The 17,310-nt window shown below is 52.9% G+C and overlaps 2 protein-coding genes across 8 annotated transcripts in view; one reads left to right on the top strand and one right to left on the bottom strand.

The window, feature by feature from the left end:
* Positions 1-12,705, top strand: part of TANC2 (tetratricopeptide repeat, ankyrin repeat and coiled-coil containing 2) — a 146,687-nt gene extending 133,982 nt beyond the window's left edge. For all 7 annotated transcript variants that reach the window (XM_071451061.1, XM_071451059.1, XM_071451060.1 and 4 more), the window contains 4 exons: positions 276-367; positions 1,857-2,003; positions 3,848-3,948; positions 5,085-12,705. In XM_071451061.1, the coding sequence (XP_071307162.1) occupies positions 276-367; positions 1,857-2,003; positions 3,848-3,948; positions 5,085-7,086 (2,342 nt within the window). In that variant the 3' untranslated portion in view covers positions 7,087-12,705. The remainder of the gene's footprint in view (positions 1-275; positions 368-1,856; positions 2,004-3,847; positions 3,949-5,084) is intronic.
* Positions 12,706-13,110: 405 nt separating this feature from the next.
* Positions 13,111-17,035, bottom strand: CYB561 (cytochrome b561). The gene is made up of 7 exons (XM_071451153.1): positions 16,880-17,035; positions 15,694-15,886; positions 14,828-15,035; positions 14,547-14,645; positions 14,265-14,368; positions 14,029-14,186; positions 13,111-13,898 (listed from the first exon to the last, which is right to left on the bottom strand). Exons 3-7 carry the CDS (start codon positions 15,027-15,029, stop codon positions 13,700-13,702), a joined length of 762 nt encoding a protein of 253 aa, XP_071307254.1. The 5' UTR covers positions 15,030-15,035; positions 15,694-15,886; positions 16,880-17,035; the 3' UTR covers positions 13,111-13,699.
* Positions 17,036-17,310: the final 275 nt, after the last annotated feature.

Here is a 17,310-nt window from a genome sequence, read left to right as displayed (position 1 = left end):
CAGCACTGCCCTCTTGTGGAAACCGCTCCATGCTTTCCCAGACCATTGGGATTAGCCTTAATGACTGCAAAGGAGAACCATTGCAAGGGGGATGACATTAATTTAGGTGTCAGAGGAGTTGTCAGCTCAGTCCTTTGGAGCACTCTGCCCTTTGACCATGCCAAGTTGTTCTCTCCAGCAGAAATTCCCACCCCAGGGTATTTTTTTCCACCCAGCTTCCTACCACCCTTGCATTGTATGAGTTCTTTACCCATCATGCATCCTGTACACTACAGGTCCAGCAACTTGGGCAATGGCAACCTCCAAACCAGACATCATGATCATCCTGTTGAGCAAGCTGATGGAGGAGGGAGACATGTTTTATAAGGTGAGAAGGGTGGGTTTGGAACAGGGAACAGATGCAACTTGCAGCATCACTTAATGTGAGGTTTTACCGTGTTCAGTCAGTGGTTGGTTCTCCCCAGCCTAAAAGGTTCTGTGATCCTAATGCTGCTGCCTTAACCCATGGCAAGTAGAAGCTCCCACTCACAGCATTCCTTGTGTTCTAAACTGTTTGGTTTTGGTTAGTGGGGTTGGAGAAGAGGGGATTGGTTGCCCAAATCTGTAACAAAGCTGAAGCAAAGCCAAGTTGCATTGGATTAGTGCCAGCACTTCATTTCTTCTTTGAAAACAGCAGGACCTAAGTGTTTGTTGGGAGTGCTGCTGTCATTGCATCAGGTCTGGCAGCCTTGTCATTACCTAGTGAGCTCACTGTTGGAGATCAAGGCAACAGGATAGAATACCCCAGAAAAACTCCCAGACTAAACTTCTTGCAATGAGAGCAGATTGTCAGGACACAGCTGGCTTTGTCATGCCCTTTAGCCCATGGGAGGCATTCCACTGTTACAGTTAGGTAGTCTTTTTTTGCTCTCTGTTTGTTTTAAGCCAGTCTTTCAAACCTGGGGATTTGCACACACACAGAAATTGTGCAAGTACAACAATGATTCACTGTGAGGCTTTAAGGGTGAAGCAGAAAATAGGCAAAGCTGGCATTGTAGTAGGAGTTATGTGCCAGAGATACATGATACAGCTGAGAAACCTGAGTCTACAGGTTTTTAAAAATCACTGTTTGTAGCTGCAAAATGTATGTCTGTGTCCTGAGGAACTGTGTGTGTCCTAGATCCCATCCTGCCCTCTTTCTCTCACCCTGCCTGTCGGCTGCCCCCCTTCAGGGTGCGCATCTTCCCATCCCAAAATTAGTTGCCCAAAATAGCAGAGATGAGTCACCTTTGAAGGTGACTGTTGCATACCAATAATTATAAACAGGACCCACTTAACAGACTTAGATGTAGAGTTTTAAACATCTGAAGTCCCGGGAGGTGAATCTCACCCTGTTTGTCCAAGTTCAGAGCCACAGCAGTGCTGTAACATTTGTCTTTGCTATTGCAGAGGCTTCTCTGAGCCCCAGAGCTCCACCCAAAGTCCCACAATTTGTGTTCCTTGCCCTCCTGGATGTGTATTAAGCTTTGGGTGGAGAGTGTTTTCCAGGAATGGGTAACTGATCACCCAGCTCAAAAGACCATCCAGCCAAGAGCCAGATGGAGTTGTATCGAGTTAACACCATTTCTCCACCTTTCCTGCTGTAGCGTGACAGCTCCTGTATGAAGTGGGAGATCTCAACTTGTGCAAGGCATCTGCCTTTCCAGCTCAGATGTTCCCTTGATCAAATGTTCTGCCCTTCTTTTCTAGGAAAGAGCTAAGTAGTGAAGTTGTGCTTCCTTAGCCACCTAAAACATTGGTTGGGCTGGTGAGTGAATTCTCTGCAGGGAGGTACCCTCAACCCAAGGATGAGTTTTGACACGTTTTTCTTCTAATAGAAAGGTAAAGTGAAAGAGGCTGCCCAGCGCTACCAGTACGCTCTGAAAAAATTCCCCAGAGAAGGGTTTGGAGAAGACCTGAAAACCTTCCGTGAGCTGAAGGTGTCGCTGCTCCTCAACCTCTCCCGGTGTCGAAGGAAAATGAACGTGAGTGTCCCCTCTTTTCATGGCACAGCCTCGCAGCTTTGTGCCTCTGCAGAGACACGTCCACCCCTCATCGTGCTCTGGCCTCTCAGATCTCTCCTCCCTGTAACCTGGTTGTCCTTCACAGAGCACTGACATTTTATAATTCCAAAGCAGTAGTGGTTTAGTGTTTCGGATGATTAAAAATTCATTGCTGTGTTTATAGCTCTTTGAATTTTTTATTACTCCCTTTTGATGATGATGTTCACATCGTCACATGGGGGTGGAGGCATTTTCCAGATTTCTGGGGCAGCAGTGAGGAGGAGCCAGGAGATGTGCTCCTTTGAATACTAATTAATTTCAAATGAAGGAGCATATGCTTAGGGGGTTAGCACTTCCCCAGGGCAGTGACTCATCCAGAAACACCTCCACAAGACTCCTTCTCAGCCCAGAACTTCCAGATCCCTGTCACTCTCCCCACTGCAATCTGGCAGCATCCAGCTCGTGCAGATGCCTGTTCTGCCACCCTTCCCTGACTTGGAGTGCAGGGACTTTCACTTCCACAAATTAAAGTCCCCATAAACTCAAAAAGTGACATAGCTGAGGTCATGAGCCAGCAAAGGTTACACTGGAGGGGAAGGAGCTTTTGGGACACTTTTTTTTTTTTCCTGTGAGCAAGAAAGATGGAAAACAAGGGGAGTAAAATCTTAATGCTGGTGAACAAACATAGTTTGGAGAAAAAGTGTGAACCTTCTCTTTAAATCAGCCAATTCACAGCTAATCAACTCCAGCTCTTGTCCTGTGCTTTGAGGACAAGATTTTTGGTTTATCATTAACTGGGGAATGCCAGCTTTTGTGATAGAAAATTTTAGAGGGTTGTAATTGCTCCTGCAGTTTTTGCAGCTATGGATGAGACCATAAAGATACCTCATGACTGCATTCCCAGTTCAGTTGGTTGGACAGTAACTGCTACTGCAGGTACAAAGAGAAGTAAAATGTTCCCCAGGCAGGGCATGCCCATAGCAAGAGTTGGCATCACAAGTTTTTGAACAAATCAGGAGCAGCACTATTCAGTCCTTTCTCCCAGAGCTGCTCAGGTCATAGCCCAGGGCAGCAATCCAAAGCAGTGCTTGGCTGTGAAATGGAATCCTCCCCACTAGGAGGAGTTTTCTTTCACAAGTGCTGAGCTTAGCAGGACATGAAGCATTCAGAACAAGGCAAGGGAGGGTGGTGACAGGGTCTGAACCAGAGCTGATAATCTGGTCTCTTGGCAGTGCCCCTGGAAAGCACCCAGAGCGGTCCCATCCCACACTGTCACCCTCTCCCTGCTCCCAAACTATCCTCCCAGGTGAGCTGTCATGGACAACTGAGGAACAGTGGGATTGATAGGAGACCTTTCCCAGGCAAGTCCTGCTTGCAGCTAATGCAGCCCTGTCCTTCACAGGCAATTTTCTTCAGCCCCTCAGAGAATGTCAGTGTGTTCAGGGAAGCAGAAAGGCATGGGAAAGGTTTCCTATTGCTTTCAACTATGGAAAAAATCGTTCTTGAGATAAAATTCCAGCCTCTGCAAGACCAGATGTTTCCTCAAGACTGTAGGTTGTTGGAGAGGGATTTACATGCACATGTTGGGGACACAATGAGGGTGATGACAGCAACTTGGGTTAACAACACCTGAGTCTTTGGAAATGCCATCATAGCTCCCTGTCTGTAAATGATGTTGAATGCATGTAAAATATTCCAAAGCCATCAAGTTTTCCATGCAATACAAAAAAGAAAGTCCATACAAAGTTTGTTTTCTTCCATGCTGTATGTATTTTTTATTTCTGAATTTATTCAGTTACTTACCTGCACACCTGTTCAAATGACAGGATTTTGGAATGGCGGAGGAATTTGCCACTAAAGCACTGGAGCTGAAACCGAAGTCTTACGAAGCTTACTATGCAAGAGCAAGGGCCAAACGCAGCAGCAGGTGAGGAGGAGCAGAGGGAAGGGTGTGAGGGGCCAGTCTCTGCCAGCCTGTCACATCAAGTGTGGGCACCCACCCTGCAGAGCCAGGCACTGCCCCCACGGGAAGAAATGGCCAGGGAACGTTCATTAGTGAGATCACAAACGTCCTGAACTCCAAAGTAATGCCCTCCCTCATTTGGTGATTTCTGAGTCCCAAGTGTTTTGGGAGAACTTTGTCTGGACGTCTTACAGCACTGGAGACCAGTGCACCAAAGTTGAGTGTTCTTTTTCTAAGTACACTTTAGTTTGACCACAGCTTGGACTAAAAGCAGAATATGACTCATGGCCTGTTCAGAAGATTAAGCCAGTGTTGGGAGGTGCTGGGGGGATCACAGATGGGATCTTTTCCCCCATCTGGGTGGGTTTTCTTAGATCACAGTCATGCTCAAACACATAGTTTTGCTCCAAAGTGAACAGTGTCCCTGTAAATGACAACCCCCTTCCCAAACCCCCACCTCCCTGTTACACCTCCTAGGCTGGCCTTTCCCTCACAAAGGCTTCCCTGGGCTCACAGCCTCTGGCACATTGCATGATTGCTTCATTCCAAAGAAGTTAGCCAAAATCCACTGCAAAATTGGAGAGACAAGCCTTGCCCAGAGCGCTGACCTGTGGGAGCCCCTGAGCTCTGGAGCCAGGCCTGACGCTGTGTGGTCTTGGCATCAGGCAGGAGTTAAATTTTCGCTGGCGTAAGTGGTTGTAGCTCTGTCAGAGCTTGTTTACAGCATCGGTGAGCTGGGCTTGTGGTGATCAATGTGTTGGTGTTCCCTTCACTAAAACAGAGGTGAAGCTCATGCTGATGCTAGGGGGAGTAATTAATTGGCCCCTAATGTAAGCTGCAGAGGCAGGCGGGTTTGCTAGTCTGGGTTGTGCCATCTAAGGACTGTGTTCCCTTCTCTCCAGAATTTTCCCTCTGTTTGGATAACATAAATCCAAGGGAGGCCCATAAGGCAGCATGTGAGAGGTGCAGCAAGAGTAGCAATCACAGCTCTCTCCCTCAGTAACAGGCACAAGCCGCTTTATTCCCCTGGAATCTCTGAAAACAGCTCCATCCAAATCCAAAGTAGTTTCAGTTCTCATTTCTGTTCCTTTGTCAAGCAGGCAGTTTTCAGCAGCCCTGGAGGACCTGAACGAGGCCATCAAGCTGTGTCCAAACAACCGTGAGATCCAGCGGCTGCTGATGCGGGTGGAGGAGGAGTGCAGGCAGGTGCAGCAGCAGCAGCAACAGCAACAGCAGCAGCAGCAGCAACAGCAGCAGCAGCAGCAGCAGCAGCAGCCATCACCTCCACTCCCAGTGGAGCCAGAACCTGAAGCCCAGCATGAAGAGCTGTATTCTGTGCAAGATATCTTTGAGGAGGAATACCTCGAGCAGGATGTAGAAAATATTTCCATTGGCTTACAGACAGAGTCCAGGCCAAACCAAGGGCTGCCCATCATCCAGAGCCCACCCCCATCTCCAGCTCACAGGGACTCAGCCTATATTTCCGGCTCACCTCTTGGCTCCCATCAGGTCTTTGATTTCAGGTCCAACAGCTCTGTGGGTTCACCAACCAGGCAGGGGTACCAGTCCACATCTCCTGCTCTATCTCCAACACACCAAAACTCACATTACAGACCCAGTCCTCCACACACGTCCCCAGCTCACCAGGGCTCCACTTACCGCTTCAGCCCCCCTCCCGTGGGAAGCCAGGGGAAGGAGTATCAGAGCCCGCCGCCGTCTCCCCTGCGCAGAGGCCCCCAGTACCGCGCCAGTCCCCCCGCAGAGAGCATGAGCGTTTACCGCTCCCAGTCCGGCTCCCCGGTGCGCTACCAGCAGGAGCCCAGCGCCGTCTCCCAGCTCCCCGGCAGGCCCAAGTCCCCGCTGTCCAAGATGACGCAGAGATCCTTCCAGATGCCCCAGCTCCCCGTGGCCGTGCCGCAGCCGGGGCTGAGGCTGCAGCCAGCCAAGGCGCAGATCGTGAGGAGCAACCAGCCCAGCTCTGCCGTCCATTCCAGTACTGTCATCCCAACTGGTGCCTACAGCCAGGTTGCCCACTCGATGGCCAGCAAGTACCAGTCATCGTCAGGGGACATGGGGGTCAGCCAGAGCCGCCTGGTCTACCAGGGCTCCATCGGGGGCATCGTGGGTGACAGCAGGCCCGTGCAGCACGTGCAGGCGAGCCTCAGCGCCGGAGCCATCTGTCAGCATGGAGGGCTGGCCAAAGAAGACCTTCCCCAGAGACCATCTTCAGCTTACAGAGGGGGGATGAGATACAGCCAGACACCTCAGATTGGGCGAAGCCAGTCGGCCTCCTACTATCCAGTGTGCCACTCAAAACTTGACCTGGAGCGTTCTTCCCTCCCCGCCAACCAGCTGGGCTCTCCAGATGTGTCTCACCTCATAAGAAGGCCCGTCACAGTCAATCCCAGCGAAATCAAGCCTCACCCACCGACTCCAAGGCCTCTACTCCACTCTCAGAGCGTTGGCCTCCGCTTCTCCCCCTCCAGCAATAGCATCTCCTCCACCTCCAACCTGACTCCCAACTTTCGCCCCTCTGCCTCGATTCAGCAAATGGAGATTCCCCTCAAGCCAGCCTATGACAGATCGTGCGATGAGCTGTCTCCAGTGTCGCCCACGCAGGGGGGCTACCCCAGCGAGCCAGCCCGCTCCCGGACCACGCCGTTCATGGGAATCATAGATAAAACTGCTCGGACTCAGCAGTACCCCCATCTCCATCAGCAGAACCGGACCTGGGCTGTGTCTTCAGTGGACACTGTCATTAGTCCTACGTCTCCTGGCAATCTGCCCCAGCCGGAATCCTTTAGCCCACCCTCTTCAATCAGCAACATTGCCTTTTATAACAAAACCAACAATGCACAGAATGGCCATTTGCTAGAGGAAGACTATTACAGCCCCCATGGGATGCTGGCCAATGGGTCCCGGGGAGACCTCCTGGAGAGAGTCACCCAAGCCTCCTCATACCCCGACGTCAAGGTGGCAAGGACGCTGCCCGTGGCGCAGGCCTACCAGGATAACCTGTACAGGCAGCTCTCCAGGGACTCCAGGCAAGGGCAGACGTCCCCAATCAAACCAAAGAGACCATTTGTGGAGTCTAATGTGTAAAAGACACTTGTTGGAGTGAGACCCTCATGTTTTCAGCACACACTTCCAAGCTTGATTTCCATGCATACTATTATAATTATTATTATTCCTATTATTATTTTTATTTCTCTTTGATAGCTACATGATCAAGTTTCTCCGGTACTTTATGTGGTGGTCAGACAGCCATGCACGTGCTCCAGCCCTTTTGTTCCCCAGCTGACTGTGAAGCCAACATCAGCCGAGCCAGTATCATTTGCCCAATTCCAGCAAAGTTCCAGCCAGGATATCTTAGTCCATGGTGTGGGGTGGTCCAGAGATATCCCTACGCAGCAGGAGGTAACCAGCTCTTTTTCAAGAGACAATTGCCTTGGATTTAAATTGGTTTCTTTTGTCTCAGTGATCTCTTACTCAACTCTGATGGGAATTCCTAGGGAATTCCACAGGAGCCTTTCCCAAGGCTGCATCCACAGGTCCCCATGCCAGCCAGGTTGTTTGGCTCTTTGCCCCAAAGAGCAGATTACCCACAGTGATGTGATTTAACACCAGTAGCTATGCACAGTACCCACAATACCCATTCTGATTCTGCTGGCTTACAGTGCTTTCATTCCTTATTTAACTTGCCACTGGCCAGAAGGGGTGGGGATCACACAGCACTTTGCTGCTTTCCAAGTACCTACCAGGTGCCCTCACACTGATTTCTTTGCTCTGGGGCATTTTACAAGCATTGAGGGTGTAAGGTTGGCCCTTTGTTATGTGTTTTAATCAGCCAAGGGAGTTGGCCAGGAACCTCTTGTGCATGAACTGGGGTTGCATTAACTTCTTCACACTCTTGGCAGACTTCACCTCACCCACAGCGTTTGCACGGGGCAAGTCAGTGTTGGGGACTTCATCTGGGGGGGGTGTATTACTTGCAAGGAAGAGCAAAAATCTGACTTAGGAAATGGTATTCAAAGAGGAAAATTGCAATTCTTGATTTTTTTTTACTTTTTTTTTTATGATGAGTATGTAGAACATGGCATGGTGAAAGAGGAAGGGTCCTTCTGCAGTCCCAGGCCTGCAGCATCCCTTCCCTCTGGCTCAGTCCTGCCAGGGAGCAGGGACTGTAGCAAGGGCTGCGCTCCTCTAAGATTCTCTGTTCCTGAAATCCTGGAAAGGGACACCGTGTTCCATATCTGTACATGGCAGAGACCATGTGTTGCTTTTTGAGAAGCCGTAGTTCAGAGAGACCTATTTATAATTTATTTATGTTATCTATTTCAGGACATTTTCCAGTTCAGGTTGGGTTTTTTCTATTATTTTCAGTTTTGTAATCAAATGCAAGTCACATCAAGACAGCGCGAAAAGCAGGGGCCGGTTCCAAAATCCTTTTTATAGGATTTTCAAAAATTTTTTTCAATTAGTTGCTGAAAATTTCTTTTGAGGTGGGGGGAAGAACTTCCTTTACCGATTCCTTTATTCCTGGTGGGTTTGTAATCTGCCTTTTCTGTTCTGAGGGTGAAGGGTGGGATGATGGGAGGGAGAGTGATAATGCTGTAGCTTGTTTTAAAGCAAACTAGTGCCTGTTGCCCAATGCCAAACCTCACTCATATCAACTCTGGGGAGCGATTCAGTGCTGAGCAGGGGAGCGATACCTCCAAAGGGCTACTGAGAATTGACTGCAAGACTTCTTGAACCAAATCACGGGCTCCAGCCTCCGCTGGTGTGAGTGAGCATATCCCAGCAACACATCACTGCAGCTGCACCCTTTCACACCAGCTCAGGACAGGGTCTGGAACTCTTTAAGCAAACCCTGGCTTTGATGGGGCATTTCTTTTTTCCTGTGTGTGGCTCAGCACATCTCATTGCTATTTCATTGCCTAACTGGCTCAGAGCAAGCTGGGACCTGCACATCTTGGGCCAGGGGAGGCTTGTGTTACATAGACACATGGTGAGCATTTGGAAGAGGGGGTTCCTCTATGAGTTTTGGCAGCTTTGGAGCGCCCCAGGGGCCATTTGGTCTTTGTCAAAGCCAGTATTTGGATTGAGGTTGGTGTTTTCTTCCTTGAGGTGCAACCCAGTGTTGACTCTGCTTTATCCCAGGGCTCTGTAAAATGGGGGCTGGCTGGGACCCCTTCAATGTGGGGACACCCAGGTCTGTGCATGGTTTCTCTCCTTGCAAATGGGGTGTGATGGTTTTCTTTATTCCTCTCATTTCTGAAATAACATGCTCTGTATTGTAAGGAATAACTTGATTTCTCCTCTGCATCCCACGTGCCCGTAGCTGGGAGACGTATCCCGGGTCTGGAGCAGCATCAGTCACTTTGCTTAGTGCCTCCTATCCTCCAGCTTTCTGCCTGAGTGAGTGGCTTCCTACCTTTAGTTGCTTCTTTGAAAGGAAGAGGTGACCCAGTGGGGCCCTGTCCCTGTGCTATCCGGCCCAGGGAGACGCCGTGGCCGCAGGTGCTCCTCTCCCCTGCCCCAGGGTGGTGCAGGGGCAGTGACAGGAGAGCTGCCCATGCTCTGCTTTCGCCACTCGCTGCCTTGTGCTCCCAGTCCTGTCTTCAGAGCATCCCCCCACTGCACTCCTGTGTGTAACTTCCCAGTTTCTAAAGATGTTGTAAGAGAAAACAGCTCACGCTTTTAACACAACCACAAAGCTGAAGAAGGCTTGAAACACTGCAGCATGCAGGTTTTTCCACAATTCCACGTGTTACATTTTCCACGGGATTCTTGCACTAATGGTTTTCCATCTGTTCTCTCTGTAAATGGGTGCACTTTACTGTTTGGATTTGTTACTATGATAAATACTGGATATTTAAGTGTGAGTAGTGTCTTCATTAGAAAAATAGCAAAACAGCTCATGTCTCTTAGTGTATTTTTCAAAAAAAAGAAGAGAAAAGAAACGAAGCAATGAATCATAACATTTATAGCACAAGAACTGACTCCTGTATATAAGCATCAACAGATTGAGTAATTTTTGAATACAAAATTATTTGCAGTGGTTTTAAAGCACTTCCCTGGCAATTCTCTTAGGGACAGTTGAGGCAGGATGGCTGCTGTGGTCACCAGGTGGGTAAGAAGCACATTTTTTCCTGGAAGAGCTGTTCTTGCTCAGTCCCCTACGTCTTCAAAGTCATGATTTGGTCTTTGCATTAGGAGAAGCAGAGGTCATTCTGTGTTGTGCTGGCATGGCCCTATTGTGCTTGGGGGAGCACAAGGTCAGATCTCACCCTGAGGGCCCTTCATCCTCTACTCTTAGATCTGGGTCTGACAAGATCACGCTCAGTTTCAGACATTGAGCTGTCCTGTATGTCTGTGCTATGTATTTAATTACTTTTTGAGTAATTAAGATGCAGGTCAATGCTGCCAGCTGGTGCCTTCATGCCCTCCTGACTGCAGTGGTACCACTGGCAAGCCCCACCTTTGAGCAAGCAGGATTTTGGGTCCACCAAGAAAAGCAGGTTCTTGATGACATTGAAACTCCAGTTTTCATTCTTGGGGTACGTGCAGAAGGCAGTGCCAAAAGTGATGCTGAAGCTGACCCCTTTCTTTAGCCAAGCTTCCCACCAGGTGTCTCTCATCCTCACCTGTGGCTGCTCTGAGACCCAGGTGTGCTGCCACAGAGCTGGAATCTTCTCTCCCAGCATCGGGTGTGGCTCTCTGCCCCATCCCTCATTGAGGGTTCATTGGCTCTTGCTTTTCTCCCAGGTCTGGAGGATGCTGTGGTCCCAGGGGAGTGGACACCCACATGGTGGGGGGCTCTGCAGGGTCCCACCAGCCAGGCTGGGAGTGGCATCAGAGGGCTTTGGACATAGTCTTGAGTGGGCATCAAAGTGCTTAGGAAAAAGGGGGTTTTACAAAGATCCTTTGAGATCTGTCTCTGAAGGAGGTACAGCCTGAGCTGCCTTCTCTGTGTCACTGGTTGGGAGGACTGTGATGGTTCCAACAATCTGAAATGTGTGTCTGTCCATCTGTCTGTCTGCTGTGGCACCAGTGCCCAGCTCAGTCTGTCTGAGCACTGAACTTTTTGGTTATTTTTCTTTAACCTGGCTGTGAAGAAAACCGTGTGGCTGGTGTGAACGTGTGAGCGTGCGTATGCCGGACACCGGAGTCGTGCTGGGATTAGGTCTGGAACCAGGGTGGGTGGTAAACTGGGAGCAGTTCAGTCTCCTTTGCAAAGGTTGCTGTATATTCAGGGTTACCCAGGAGAAGTCTAGCTAAAACCGAAGTGCCAGCTCTGCCTTATCTAGAGAACCAAGCAAGCCAGCGTGCCTGCTCGTCCTCCGCCTTCCTCGCCCGCGGGGGCCCATAGAGCGCTGCCGCGAGCTCCTTGGTGGTTGTACTTTGCTGTACTCTTGGGAATTCAAGGTAACTCTTCTACTGGTTTATCAGCCTTTACCCAAGGGCTTAGGGAAAGAGCTGCTGTACCTGCTGGGACCTCTGCAAATCAAAGCCTTCACCCCATGCCGGCTGCGCTTGGCAGGCTGGTGGAGGGTGTGTTGGACACAAAGCACAATGGTTGAAAGTGAATCTGCGTTTTTTTCAGCTTTATGTGAATAATTGCTGGATTTTCATTCAATCAAACTCTTTTTTCTAATATAAACCACTAAGGGCTCAATTCTTTAGCAAGATGCATTCGTGTCCAACTCTTGACTCTACAGCTGGATCTCACCAAACTGGTACAGACCGACCCAAGAGGTCACAGTGAGCGCGGCCGTCACGGGGAAAGCCAGCAGACACCCAACCCACCAGCTGTGTCCTTCCTCCTGCTCCTTTTCTAGCTGTCACGGTACTGGGGAGTCAGCAGCCAGGTCCCATCTGATGGGATCACATCCTGTGGTTGTGAAAACAGAGGGCTGCTTTGCTAAAAGACTTTGTCCCTTTGGGTGATGCTGTCCAGGGACGGCGGTGGGGAGGCAAGTCAGGGTGGGAATGGGTAGGTGGGAAAGCCTCGTGCCCATAGAGCTGGGTCCCCACAGGTCTGCCTCGCTGTGCACTGCTCAGCCAGCCACCGAGAGCAGCACTGTGTGCTACATAAAGTCCATTGTGTTGCTACACTGATAAGCCAGAGACTCGTGTGGACTCTGCCAGTACTGCCGGGCTCATCCCTGTCCAGCCTTTTCTTTGCCATAGTGTTGCATTCAGCGTTCCATCTCCTTTCTGTCTTCACATCCGAGAGGATCTGAGTTGGGTACAAACACGTCCACTACACCTGCCTTGTGCTTTGTACAACTGCCTGGTCGCCATCCTCTGAGACACTTGCTGGGAAGATCTTTAAGACACTTAAATTTTCCTTTAGCTTTTCTATAATTCAGATGTAAAGGACTTTCTCTCTGTACAGTATATTATCCAATGCATGTTCTGTTCTCTCTGATATATTGAACACCACACAGTTGTGATATTGTGCAGTGGGAAGAGCAGCCCCTGCCAACAGCAGAGGCCTTCGCCTCTCATCTCTAAGGAAAGAAGAAAACATATTTTTTCCTTTGCTGTATTTGCTTGAGCAGAGTTTTCTTGTCTGTACATGTGAGCTGTGAGATAGATGTGAAAAGTTCAAAAGAATGCATTCCCCCCCCCCAATGTATACAGATTGTAATCTGTACAATGAAAACTGTATGTATGAAAAAATGTACCTATTTATAAATGGTTAACACTTGGAAATGGTGTCTGGGCTGCTGTTTTTCCCACACTGGGGTCAGTGAAGGAGTGTTCTGATGCTTCTTGGTTTGGAAATGTTGGTGGGTTGGGTCTCACAGTCACTGCATGGGGGTGGGGACAGAGACCTGGGAACCACCAGGAGCGGGAGGTGACAGAGGCAGCGCCACTGCTGCCGCCAAAAAAGACATATAATAATATAATGGATAATAATTACAACACCCAGTGCATGGCCAGACCCTGGAGATGGGCCCATGGGGTCCCTCACACAGCTACCACTGACAATCCCACCCCTAATGTCCACCCACCCTCCCCAGCCCCTCGGGCACCTCCTTCCCAGCTGCCCTCGGCATGTGGGAACTCGAGGATACCCCAAAACTGCTCTGAGGGGGCAGAGTCAGGAGGACAGGGTTAGCTGCAAACATTTATTAGGTCAGGAGCATCCAATGAGCAAACACATCATGCGTGGGGAGAAAACACTTCAGACACGAAGCTGCTGAGCCTGCACAGGCACAGGGTCACTCCAAACCCCCAGGGAGCCCTTCTGGGGAGCGTCCCCCCGTGCTGAGGGAGAGGGGCTGCCAGTGAGTGAGACATCCCAGTGCTGGCAAACATCCCCTCTGCCCCCCAGCACTGGGAACAGCCTACAGGCTTCGGCCCACAGTGCAGAAATCTCTGCTCCCACTCCATCCCCAGAGCAGGGAAGAGGAAGAGCCCAGAGATCCCTCTCCTGTGCCCCTGCCAGCCCCTGCCCACAGCACTGCCATTCCCACAGGGCTGGGATGGGTTCGGGGTCACCAGGGCCTGGACAGGGCAGAGCTTAGGATGATTAAGGCCAAGCCAAGCTGAGTCCAATGGGCAGCATTGCACCAAGCATGTCCTTCCCCAGCTGTCCTCGTCACCCTGGGCTGGGCAGAGATGCAAACCACCAGAGACAGGGGGCACAGGAACGTTTCAGACATCACAAGGAGCCCATGCTGGAGACCAGGAGCTGCAGATGTCACTGGCTGCCACCACCAGGGCTCTCTCCCTCTGTCAGGGTCTTGAAGTCCATGGACAGGGCCAGCTCCTCTGCCAGTGGTGGGCGCTTCCACTCCTCCCGTGTCAGCACGTAGCCCACCACCAGCCCAAAGGCCACCAGCAGCACCCCCAGGGTGTTGGCCAGGATGCCCTCAGGCACAAAGTGGCTGTAGGAATCACTGCAAGCATAGAGAGGGATGCCCAAGCCTTAAGGGATGGGTGGCCTATCTCTATCGTGGGTTGGACCCCCTCTTCATCCTCATCCCCATCCTCATCTTTCAGACACACACCATGGGAAAGGTCACCCACCTGATGTTGAAGAGGAGCATCTCAGTAATGCCCAACAAGCAGGAGGTGATGGAGAGGATGAAGAGGGTGATGCCAAAGAAGACGTGCTGGGGCTTGTACCAGCCTCTCAGCGAGAAGGAGGCACCGGGGAACAGAAAGAAACCACAGCCCAGGAACCACTGTTGGGACACGGGGATGTCACAGGTGCTGCAGAGCCTCTTCCCTGCCAGGGGGGCCAGGGGCTTCCCACCCCTTACCTGCAGGAGGTAGAGCACGAAGGTGGCCATCCCACACCAGGAGTGCAGGCTGTACATGTCAGGGATACCCTTAGCCCGGTGGGACTCGAAGACAGCGATGATGCCTGTGGAGAAGAGCCCATCACCAGCAGGGCTGATCCTGCCCAATCCACCCCTCTCATCCCATCCCAGCATCACCAGCAGGGCTGATCCTGCCCAATCCACCCTTCCCATCCCATCCCAGCACCACCAGCAGGGCTGACCCTGCCCAGTCCACCCCTCCCATCCCAGCCCAGCACTCACCCACGAGGGCGATGACCAGGGCCAGGCCGTGGAGCAACGCGTGCAGTGCCTTGGTGGAGCGCTTGGCTTCGTGCCTGAACACCCGGTACACCAGGAGAGCTGCACAGAGAGGGTACCTGAGCATCCACAGGGCTCACCCAGCACTGCCTGGGGATGCTGGTGCGCCTTCCCCGTGTCTTTTGTCACCACTTTGTCCCCTTCATTCCCTGCCTGACCACAGCTGCAGGCTTTGGAGGCTGCAGCTGGGACAGGGCACGCGTCCATCCCCCCGTTCTGCTCACCGTCACCTTGGAGGAACACCATGCCCAGCACCATGCACAGGGGGTGGGCGTTGAACTGCAGGGGGCTGTGCCAGGCCACGCCGCCCCGGTAGCGGCCCAGCCAGGCACCTGTGGTGCCCAGGAGGGTCAGGCCCAGCAGCTGCGACACGGCCACGTATGCCGAGAGCCCGCTGGGGCTGGGGGGCGGCGGGGCCCCATCCATGGCAGCCTGCGGGGACAGAGAGGAGGGGGCAGCGAAGCCACAGTGGCCCCAGGCAGGTCCCGGCTGGCCGAACCTGGGCTAAGCTCCGGCCCCGAGCAGCGTCCGTCGCCTCTGCTCCACCCTCACCTGCCACGGAGCCGGAGCTTCCTGGTCCCGCTGCGTCACCCGCACCTGGAGGTGGCTCCCAGCCGCCACGGCACACCCAGCCCCGCGCTCCTGCACCTCCTGCCTGCTCCTGCCCTTCTTCCCAACCCTCCTGCCCCTGCCTAAGCCCTGCCTGCCTCATTCCTCCTGCCCCAGCCCTCCTGCAACAACCGCCCCTCCATCCACACCCCTCCATCCTTGTCCTTCTGTGCCTGTCCCTGCCTCCATCCTTTTCATCCCCATCCCTCCAACACTGTCCCTCCATCCCCATCCCTCCCACTCCATGCCCATCCCATGTCCCACCTTCATCCGCTCCCAGACCCCCTCAACAACCCCCAAACCCTGAGGGGAAGGAAATGCAGGGATAAGCAAGGCACCCCCTCCATGGTAAGAGCAATGGCCCTCGGGGACATGGGGCTGAGTGAACATCTGTGCTGTGTGTGTCTGGGGACACACACACACATGGTGTCACCCAACCACAGCTACACCAGAGACCCTTCCCATGGACCCCACAGCTCACCTGCTCTATGCTTGGTGCTGGGTTATCCCTCGATGGATCGGAGCCACCTCCACCACTGCCACAGCCACTCCTCCTCTTCCCTGGCACCTGGAGCCAGCAAGTCCAACGTCCCCTCTGCCCTGGCCCCTCTGCACTGCCTCTGGGGAGGAGCCCTCTGCCAGCTGTGGCAGACGGACCCACGATGCTGCCAGGACTGGGGGAGCGTGGAGAGGGGGAATGCATTAAGACCACGCACACACTTTATTCCCAGCCACCTTTATTGGATCAGCCAGATAAGTGGGTTAAGGGAATTGGTTTATCCCATTAAGTTGCACTGCAAAAACCGCCTGTGTCCAGCCTCACTGCCTGGGGCCATGGGGTGCTCTGTGGGATGGGCAGGGGGACCAGGCTGGGAGGGGGGACAATGAGAGGCACTGGGATATCACAACAGCCTCCCCCAAACTCTCATCACACCCAGGGGCTGCTGGCACATCTGGGGGTGGCAGATGGGGACCCATGTAGCCCTGTCCTGCCTTCCCACCAGATGCAAACATCTGGCCCTGCTGGCAGTCACACAGGGCAAACACAGTTCCCAACAGCACTGAGGATGGAGGGACAGGCAAGGAACACCCCCAGCCACAGGGCCTGGCAGCAGGACGCAGGGCATGCCTGTGGCAGTGGGATATTCTGAGTTGCCCATTAGCCACCACTGAGTGCTGGGAAAACTGGAGGTGACTGGACCCCTTCCAGGACCTGCCTGCTCCCCTCCCAGCCTCTGTCTCCCCTGCACCCCCAAGCACAGTTCCCCCTTCCCAGGGCAAATCCAGTGCTCCTCACATTTGGCAGGGTGTTTTCTCTGGTTAATCCGGTTAACCCACATGCCCTGGGGGGAGGATACACCTTCAGCCTGGCCCCCCCTCACCTCACGGTGGCCTCTGGCTGGGACTCTCCAAAATGCCAGGGGGGCTCAGGGACTGTCTCTGCTCCCGATGGGGGCTGCACGCTCATGCAGGGGAGGGGATTCTCTCTGGTTCATAGCTGAGGAGGGTCTGAGTGACAAATTGGAGGGGCTGAAGGCCGATCCCCACAGGGGCTGAAGGCAGATCCCCACAGGGGCTGAAGGCAGATCCCCACAGGGGCTGAAGGCCGATCCCCACACGGGCTGACGGCAGATCCCCACACGGCTCCCCCGTGTTCCCCACCCTACCTGTGGGTGCTGGCTGGTGCTGCCTGTGCCGGGCCCTGCGGTGACAGTGTCTGAGCAGGGACAGGGCCACGGCGTTGGCACGGCAACGCAGCGATGACAAAGCGAGGGGGAGCTGCACCCCAGCGTGGCTGCAGGGGGAGGCTGTGAGGAGCAGAGGCAGGGGGGCCACAAAAGTGACAGCGGGGGGATCACCACCGAGCAGGGGGTGTGTGTTCTGGGGACAGTCCCTGAGGAGGTGGCTCACTAACAGTGTGTGTGACACCCCCACACCCTCACACTGTTCCAGGCACCCCCTGAGCCCCCACCTGCGCCCTGTGACACCCCAAACAGGCCAGGAGCACCAGGCCCTACCGGCCCGGCCCAAGGCCCCTGCACTAGGCCAAGGACTGGCCCCTGCACAGGGCCTTTGCCACCATTTAATTTGTGTTTGG

Source organism: Agelaius tricolor, unplaced genomic scaffold, assembly GCF_023055355.1.
Source record: "Agelaius tricolor isolate 1412-34295 unplaced genomic scaffold, bAgeTri1.0.p SCAF_31, whole genome shotgun sequence".
In the NCBI taxonomy this organism is placed as follows: Eukaryota; Metazoa; Chordata; class Aves; order Passeriformes; family Icteridae; genus Agelaius; species Agelaius tricolor.
The sequence above is the reverse complement of the archived record's forward strand: the minus strand, read 5'-3'. Positions and strand labels throughout refer to the sequence as shown.